Source organism: Microtus ochrogaster, unplaced genomic scaffold (assembly GCF_000317375.1).
Source record: "Microtus ochrogaster isolate Prairie Vole_2 unplaced genomic scaffold, MicOch1.0 UNK9, whole genome shotgun sequence".
NCBI classification, from domain to species: domain Eukaryota; kingdom Metazoa; phylum Chordata; class Mammalia; order Rodentia; family Cricetidae; genus Microtus; species Microtus ochrogaster.
Window position 1 is genome coordinate 9,029,889 of NW_004949107.1, and position 9,686 is coordinate 9,039,574.

Below are 9,686 nucleotides of genomic sequence, written 5' to 3' on the forward strand. Positions count from 1 at the left end.
AGGCCAGCCTGGTCTACAGAGCTAGTTCCAGGACAGACTCCAAAGCCACAGAGAAACCCTGTCTCGAAAAACAAAACAAAACAAAAAAAAAAAAGGTAAGCCAGGCATAGTGGCTCACACCTACAGTCCCAGCACTTAGGAAGCTGAGGCAGGAGGACTGCTGGGAATTCCAGGGCAGCTGAGCTACGGAGTGAAATTCCTCAAAACAAACAACAACAACAATAAAACTAAATAAAGATGACATCAGGCAATTGGAGGCTTCTGAGGCCTTAGCTTTTCTGCTTCTAAGGAGCACTCCGGGACTTTTGCAGAGCGACCTCCCAGAGATCAATACACCAATGGGAGTCCCTTAATGGCAGGGTGCTTACCTGAATCGCTTCGTTTTCATCGACCAGGAGGAAGCTCACAACCCTCTCTGTCATCTTCTTCCTCTTGGTCTCCTCATCCATCTCATCCCCCTCCAGGGGTTCCTGGACCTTACTGACATGGTACACAGTAATGGGGTGTCTCCGCTTGTTACCTCCCGAATGAGTCCTCTTCTGGCATTCCAGACACAGGTTGATTTTGCAGGTCTGGCACCTCACGGCTGCCCTCTGCCTCACACCTGGAGAATGCCCGTTGGGGCCCTTGCAGGGGTCACAGTACGGGACGTGGCCAGCTTTGAGTCTTATCCGCTCGTGGTTTCGAAGGCGCTCTTGCCTGTGCAGTTCCTCCTCACAGCGGAGACACTGCAAACTGCAACACTCATCACATTCAAAGACGGCTTCGTCAGTCCCGCTGCAGGCATAGCTCTCCTGGCACAGGAGGCCCGGATTCAGGCCCTTCTCGGCTGGGGAAGCCTGGGCACTCATAACTTAGACTGTCTAAAAACCACCCCGCCTGGACCGCTCACTATTGTACTCTCCCGGGAATGAAGGAAGACAAAGGCTTGGAGTCTGAAGGTGGCTAGTGCTTCCACAGGGTTCTGAACACTTTTAAAAAGCAAAACCTGTCCAGCTAGGAATTTTTGCACACGCACAAATATCCAAATTTTTAGTGCTCTGCCTCCCAGGCTCTTGTTTCAGCAGTGCTGTCGACTTGAGTTTGAAGGTTTCATCCTCTGCAAAGTGCAGAGAAAGTTGTGGTCAGAAGGAACTGGGCTGAGTCTTGGATGTGCGGTGAGAGGCTTGCTGGGTTCACAAAGGTAGTAGGCTCATCAGCTGGGCCTCAGCCACAAAGTCGTAGTGATGAAAGAAGGTGGGGAGGGAGGAGCTGTCTGGATTTCAAGGGCTCCCTAGAACAGGGGAAGAGGATTTCACTCACTTGGAAAAAAAGCAGAAGTGCACCTTAAAGTGAACAAACAAACAACAACAACAAAAAAAAAAAACACCTAAATGCCAGGCCTAAACCACTGAGAGACTCATTCTTGCTTATGAAACTTACAGTGGCTTATTTCCAGGACTAGAAATTCCATCTCAAAATGACGGCTAAGGATCTTCCTTCTAAAAAAACAATCACCATGCTAGGTATGGTGGTACTTCTGTAACCCAACCACTCAAAAGGCTGAAGCAAGGCTACTGGACTACCTACAAAAATCTTATCTCAAAAAGCCAAAAGCCAGCCTAGAGGCACCTAAACCTGGGAGGTAGAGGCAGGTGAATCTCAGTGAGTTCCAGAGTAAACCATTGTTTATACCACTCCACCCTCACCCAGGCTGCTTAGAGCGGCACCAGTCCAGAGCTATCTAGAGAGACCCTGTCTTGAAGCAAACATATATCAACAACCAAAACTTTCTGAGCCCAGAGCCTCTACAAGATTTTACAGCTTTGTTGTTGGCAAAATGCTCTGTTTGTTTTATTAAATTCTAATTCAAAATCACTAAACAAACAGTCCTTGGGAGGCTAGCCCTTTGCACCTGCTCCTTAAGTGAGGAATGGAGAAGACAGTCTTTTTTTTTGGGGGGGGGGGTCGAGACATGGTTTCTCTGTGCAACAGTCCTGGCTGTCCTAGAACTTTCTTTGTAGACTAAGCTGGCCTCAAACTCAGAAGATTTGCCTGCCTCTGCCTCCCATGTGCTAGGATTAAAAACCATGTGCCACCACCGCCCAGCCAAGAAGGCAGTCTTTAGAAAGGTAAAGAAAAAAATCGTAACAATAAACTTTAGACCTCTCTCAAAGACCTGAACAAAACCTACTTATCCTTACAAGTGGACTACTTAGGCTTTGGCCAGGTAAAGACCTAGCAAGGACTCTAAAGTTGGCAACAATAGTCTCAATTTCACATTCAAACACTGAAACAGCTACTATGATTCCTTTTGTCTCTTACTTCTCTGTCTAGAGCAAGGGAGCTGGGAGCAACAGGAGGCAGAATTCCTGTACTCTGGTGCACAGTAGTCAAGCCCTATAAGTGAGTCAGAACAACTCATTTTCTCTTGACACTTAAAAACTTAGTAACTTTCAAGAAAAAAAAATGTGGGGAGACAGAAAAGGGGTTTGGGTCACTTCTTCATGTAATTACACTAATTTCCCCTAGCTTTGCCTTCTATTCCAAGAGCACAACAAAGTGTAAAGTCCTTTCAGATAGTCACTCCTCCCTTACAGTAATCTATCCATCTGATCTTCAGATAAACAAGGAAGGCAACGGAGTAACCCGGGACCTTATTTACACCCTAACCTCAGACGTGCCCAGCCAGCTCCCCAAAAGGGAAACAAAAATCAAAACTTGTCACTACTGAGAAAAACAGAAAAATCAACCTTCAGAATACCTGACCCCTACACCAGACCAAGCAAACAAATCTGCCCCCTCGCGCCCCCCACCTTGACGCCTCTCTCCAATCCCGGGTTCCTCACCCCACCTTGTTCTCGGACACCGCCACCACAACCCGAGGGGTGGCAGCGGAGCCGAAGAACAAAGAATGCCCCCCAAATCTCTCCCACACCCGCACGTCCCGGAGCAGAATCCATTGTTTATGCCACCCCACCCCCACCCGAGCCGCACCCGTCCCCCCTTCCTCCTAGGAGCGACCAGAGCCCCGGGACTAGCGCTCGCCCGGGGCTGGGCCGAGCTGCCCCCGCCCTGCCCGTTGTGCCCGTCGTGGCCCGCAGAGCCCACCCGGAGCAGCTTGGCCGCGGCAAGGCGATGTGGGAGACGCGGGTTACCGGCGGGACCTAGGCTGCTCTAGGGCCCCGACAGATCCATCCTCAGCAACATCTCCGCCCCCTCCTCCTCTGCTGCCTCCCAGGCTTCCTCCTCTCTTGTTGTCAGTTGGAATCAGCTGATCAGAGTGAACTTCTCCCAGCTCTGACCAACAGGAAGGCATGAGCAGCGCAGCCCAGCGAGGGAGGAGCAGCCGAGGGGCGGAGCACGACGGGCTGCGGGGCGGGAAGGGCGCGCGTGGCTTCTCGGGAGCTGTAGTTTTCTAGTTGCGTCCCTCCGTCCCACAGTCCAGAAATACGGGCTCTAGATGACTACAATTCCCAGGTGGAAATGTCGCCCTTGCGAACAGGCGGTGCAGCTAGGCCGACGAGCATTTCGGGACTTGGAGTCTCCGCTGCGACTGTGGTTTTTTTTGTTTTTTTTTTTTCCCTTCCAAGTAGCAGCCCGTTGTTTAGTGCAGTGGCCTGGGAAGAAGTTCTATAAATTCGATAAATAATGTAATGTTTATGTAAGCGAGAAGTGGAGCGGTATATTATTAGTGTACATATTTCCTTCAAAAATGCTTAAAGTGGGAAAAGACTAGAAAACATTGAGAGGATATTGGTGTAATTGAGGGTATTTTGTTTTTCCTTCAAAGGTATTTAACAAACCCACTGTAATTTGTTCCTGTCTACTCTTTTTCTGTCTTTTTCCCTACATAGACTTCATAAATTTTTAAATTGTGCAAGATTAAAAGAAAACAAAATAAATTGTGCAAGATAGCTGGGGCACACCTTCCAGTAAACATTAAGATTCCAGTGCCTGCTAATGTTAACACTATTATCTGACTTTTTAAAAATAGCTTTATATTTGTTTAGTACTTTCACTTTTTTCTTATCTATTTCTTGCGACAACAGTGAGAGAAAACACGATGCATGAAAAAGATACTGGTCTGTAACACCTAAGAAAGCTAACTACATAGGTGGTTAGCATGAATCACTCAATCTCTCCATAAAATAAAGGAATTTTGCTGTGTAATTTCTAAGGTTAAAAAAAAAATATATGTAAGCAGAACTCAGTGTCACCAACAGTCATAGTTAAACCACTGCAAATCACATCAGATTGCTTTCTTTTTCAGTTTTGATTTTGAGGAATTTCAAACCTACACATTTGAAAGGGCCCATCCATGTGCTTTAGCCTGAGTTGTTACAGTCACTCAACGTTTTGCCAGGTTTGTCCTCCGTACACGCGCGCGCGCACACACACACATGCACGCGCACGCTTCTCAGCTTGAGTGAGGGCTTTAACTATGATAGGCAAAGGTTGCTATACCTCAGATCTACACCCTCGGCCCCCACACCCATCCTGTCATCCTCTGAACCATTTGACAGTGTTTGCTTAATCGTGACATTTTTACCCTAAGTACTTCAGTTGTTTTCTGTATAACTACAGAGCCATTATAATGCCTGAAATATCTAATATACCAAGAACATATATATATATATATGTGTGTGTGTGTGTGTGTGTTTATATTCTTGGTGCTGAGATTGTATCCCTACCACTGAGCTGCATCCATGACCAAAAATATCTAACATTGATGAAATACTTCTCTCTCGAATAGTCTATCTTCAGTTTCCCCAAATATCTGACTTGGTTTTTCTCCCGTTCTGGGTTCATGGGCTACAATAATGTCTTGATAACGTATGCACTTTGTGATGGCATTCCGTGAGGAGGCACAGATGGTCTGTTTCTACCATCTCTGTTGATACTGGATTTGATCACTTCAGGTGTTACCGTCACATGCTTGCATTGTACAGTCTTCTGTGTCTTTCTGATAACATGGTGGGGTAGGTGTGAGTAATGCCTTAATACTATAAATATCTGCCCTCTAGCAGATTTTTCACCCAGTAATTTTAATATCCATGGATAATCTTTCCTGAATGTGTTGTGATACTAGGGCTTGTAAAATGGCCATTTTCTAATTGTTTATCCCTTCCGTATTAGAAGGCAGTCTCTAAAGGACTTCCTGCTTCATTATGCGAGGTGTCACCATGGCTGAGGAATTCATTTTTCCGTGTGTTATAATTATTATTGTCACTAAATTCTTAGACTTGTGCTCAGGTTGTCCTGAATTTGGCCAGCATGAGGCCCCAAGCTGCCTCCTTATCAGTTGGCTTATTTCCTTACCTTCTGGCACAACAATAGTTTTAAGGACCAACTTATATTTCCCTGCCCAGATCTGGAATCACTCATTTCTTTAAGAAGTTCAAAAACCATTTATGAAGAATGGTGTTTCTCCATAATGTAACGAGACCACTGCTGGGCCTGCCTTGCAGATGCTAATGTGACCAACAGACCTAGTAAGTTCAAGTAAGACTCAGAGTTTGGAGACTTTAAGTCCTATTAAATGTGTACAGTAACTTTTGAATGTAAAACCTTTGCTATCTATATACTTAAAAACAAACAACAAAAATCCCAGGCCATCACTGGATATGGTGGCCAGTCTTAGTACACGGGAGGTGGGCACAGGAAAATGGAGAGTTTGGACTTGCTTTGACTATGGAGTAAGTTTGAGGCCAGCCTGGGTTAATCAGCCCCTGACTAAGTGTGCGTGAGCCAGGGATGTGGCTCAGGTGGCAGAAGAACCTGGCGTGCATGTTGTCCTGGGCTTGACAGGCAGCACTGTTTGAGATTGGGCACTGTGGTGCGTATGTACCTGCAGTACCAGTACCTGGGAGGTAGACGTTCAAGGTCACCAGGGATAGGAGTTCAAGACCAGACTAGGCCACATAGGACCCTGTTTTGAAAGAAAAGATCTGATGTGATGTATAGTTGAGAAAAATGTTATAGTCCTGATATGAAAGCCACCATGAGAAACTTATAAAAACTTCTATTTTACAGTCATTCTCTATGCTCACATTTAGAGCTCTGAATAATATAGAAAGGCCTAAATATTTTATTTTATATATATGGGTGTTGGGAGTTTTGCTTATGTCTGTAATCCACTTGGGTGCCTGCTGCCCATGGAAGCTAGAAGAGAGCATCGGGTTGTCTGGAGCTGGAGTTACAGGTGGTTGTGAGTCACTGTGTGGTTGCTGGGAAGTGTCCTCTGGAAACTGCAGCCGGTGCTCTCAACCCCTGAGCCATGTCACCGGTATTATTTGAAGATCTGAGTATGTATTCTTCCCTGGATGGGAGATGTAGCCCAGATGTAGAGCATTTGCCCATAGACACAATCCTGGTACTACAGGAGGAATGATAGGCAGCTACATATGTGTAATATTTGTAATATTATAGACTATGTAAAATCCATGCTTATATAACCTACAGGTCTATACTTTTGTCTCATAAATTACACTTTGACTTCCTGCTCCTGCCACCATCTACTCCGTTTTCAGAGTCGTTGCCCCTTTGCAGGCAACCTCCCCACCTTTGACTTCTAGACTTCGGACCCTTAAACACTTCCTTTCTACCTCAGCTGGACAGTCCCCGAGTCACTTTTAAAAAGCGTGCATGTCTCTGTGCCTGTGCAGGCGGCCACGGATTCCAGAAGAGGACCCTGGAGCTCTCGGGGCTGGAAGTCCGGGTGATTGTGTACTACCCTACATGGCTGCTGGGAGCCAAATGCTGGTTCTCCGCAAGAACATCAAGTGCTCTCAATCACGGAGTCCTCTCTCCAGCCCCTCACTCATGAAAAAATTGCACTCGCTTGCTTATTCGTGTCTGTGCACCATGGGGGCATGCATGCCTATGCCCTGGTGCTGATGGAGGTCAGTAGAAGACTCAGAACTGCTTTTCTGCTCCCACCGTGTGGTTTTCAGGGAACAAGCACCTTTCCTGAGTCATCGCACTGTCCCCCAAATCGCTCATTTGAACACTAGCTGCAGCCGCACCTGGTTCCAGCCACTGCTGTTTCCCATTCTCATTGAACTCTAGGAGACTCCAGATGTGTTTCCAGAAACCTTCGTTTCTCTCCTTGCCCCCACTTTGTCCTTGTGGATTTACGGCCATTTTGGTAGATCTTTACACAATCAGAGCTTCCTTCTTTCCACGGTGTTTCCTCCTTTGCTGGTTTTCTGCCTCTGTCTCCTGAGCGCTCCTAGAGTGCCAGCCTGCGCTTCTCTCCGCAGGAGCCGGACGCCCCTCTTAGCTCCGAGCATCTAGCACTGAAAACGCCCAATGGCGGACCTCGAAGCTTTACCTTTTAAGAACAAACACATCTCACAGGCGATGCATCCAAGCAGGCTTCATTCTCCCTGCTTCCTCATAAGGGACTCTGCTCTCTCCCAAGTAACTCAAGGCCAGTGTTGTGATTGCTTCCTGCCTCTCTCTTCCCTCCTGTATCCAAGTCACCAGCCAGTCCTGCTGTAAATCCCTCAACAGTGCAGCCATGATGAGCTTCTGTTTTCCCTGTCCACTGTTCCGCTCCAGGTGTGGTCACCGTGACTTCTTTCCTAGATCAGTCAGTGGATTCTGCCTTTTTATGACTGAAATTTGAGCAGTTCCAATATTATCGTTTTATTATTATTTTTCTTATTATTTAATTTATTTACTTATAGACAGGAGCTCACTGTGTAGTGCTAGTTGGTCTGGAATTCACTATGTAGACCAGGCTGGCTTTGAACTCATAAAGATCCACCTGCCTCTGCCTCCTCAGTGCTGATAACAAAGGTATGTACCCCACTCCCGGCACTACAACCTTATTTTTGAGGCACAGTTTCTCTTGTTATTTCTGCCTGAGCTTCATACACCAGCTTCCTGCCCACTCTCTTGAATCAGGAAAATTTTCTCTTAAAGGAGCTGCAATACTCTGCCAGCAAACGGCAAAAAGCTGTGTTAAACTCTCTCTGTGTCCTTTCTAAGCCCTCTCAGGTTTTTAAGTGGATTTAGTCTGTCACATTGAGGCGCTAATCTGTAGTAAGACAAGCGGTGGGATGTGTCCTGCTGCCTGGCTAGCTTAACCCCTAAATAACCACACAGAAAATTGTATTAATTAAATTGCTGCCTGGCCCATTAGCTCTAGCTTCTTCTTGGCTAACTCTCACATCTTGCTTTAACCCATATCTAATAATCTGTGTAGCACCACGAGGTCGTGTCTTACCAGGAAAGATTCAACATGTCTGACTCTGGCGACTCCATGGCGGCTCTCTCTGCCTGCCTTCTTCCTCCCAGAATTCTGTTCTGTCTCCTCTGCCCACCTAAGGGCTGCCCTATCAAAAGGCCAAGGCAGCTTCTTTATTCAACCAATGAAATCAACACAAATACAGAGGACCACCACCTGTGTAAGTAACCCAGCAGACAGCTACGACTTCCCCCAGTGCTGACCTTCTTCCTGAAATTCCTTTTTTTCCTATGCATTTTATTTCTCTTATTTCTTCACTTGTACACAAAGAACATGGTGACCTCCCAGAGAAGTCAGATTTTATTTGTTTGTTTGATTTTTTTGACATAGGGTTTCTTTTTGTAGACTTGGCTGTCCTGGAACTCACTCTGGAGACCGGGCAAGTCTCAAACTCAGAGATCTGCTTTCCTCTCTTCCTGAGTGCTGGGATTAAAAGCGTGTGCCACCATAGCCTGGCTAGCATATACTCTTAACTGCTAATCAAGCTGTCCAGCCCCTTTGTTTTATTTTATTTATTTATTTATTTATTTATTTATTTAAATTTTTTTTTGGTTTTTCGAGACAGGGTTTCTCTGTGGCTTTGGAGCCTGTCCTGGAACTAGCTCTTATAGACCAGGCTGGTCTCGAACTCACAGAGATCCGCCTGCCTCTGCCTCCCGAGTGCTGGGATTAAAGGCGTGTGCCACCACCGCCCGGCTTTATTTTTTTTTTTTTTTGAGACAGAAATTGACTCTATAGCCCAGGCTGTTCTAGAACTCACAAAGTATGTCATGCTGACCATTGAAGTATTAATCTAATTAATCTTTATCAATAAAAAATTGGGAATCAATGTCAGGGTAAGAACATGAAAGAGATGGGGGGTGCACTTTTAATCCCAGCACTTGGGAGGCAGAGGCAGGCAGATCTCTGTGAGTTCGAGGTCAGCCTGGTCTACAAAAATCTAGTTCCAGGACAGGCTCCAAAGTTCAGAGAAACCCTTGAAAATTCTAAATAAATGAATAAATAAATAAATAAAACCTGCGAGATGAGAGAAGCAGGGGCAGCCATCAGTTACCTCCTACCTCTTCCGTTCCTCTGTCTAAAAGGGGAACAAAAGGGGGATCCTCTCTCGGGCCTGTGTTACCACTTCCTGTCTCCTCCCTGTCTACAGTCCCCCAAATCATTGTCACCTGTGACACACCTCCTCCAACAAGGCCACACTTATTAATCCTCCCCCAGCAGTTCTACCGCTTGGGGACCAAGTATTCAAACATATGTGTATTCTCATTCAAACTGTCACAGCAGGTGAAGAGTTTAGGCTGGACTCAGTTGGATGATTCTTCTGTAGTCTTGCTTGGGTTGGCTCCGTGGCTACAGGAACCTGGCTGCTTGATTTGGGTGAATGGTTTAAGGTGGCCCCTGATAATAGGATTGATCTCAGTTGGCTGCTTTAAGAGACTTCAGATGGGAC

General features: G+C 46.2%; 1 protein-coding gene across 1 annotated transcript in view; it reads right to left on the bottom strand.

Moving 5' to 3' along the window:
* Window positions 1–3,306, bottom strand: part of LOC101988098 (zinc finger FYVE domain-containing protein 1-like) — a 6,599-nt gene extending 3,293 nt beyond the window's left edge. The window contains exons 1-2 of the mRNA XM_026788910.1: window positions 3,091–3,306; window positions 369–1,273 (exon numbers count right to left, since the gene is read on the bottom strand). Coding sequence (XP_026644711.1) covers window positions 369–851 — 483 coding nt within the window. The 5' untranslated portion in view covers window positions 852–1,273; window positions 3,091–3,306. The remainder of the gene's footprint in view (window positions 1–368; window positions 1,274–3,090) is intronic.
* Between the last annotated feature and the right edge of the window lie 6,380 nt (window positions 3,307–9,686).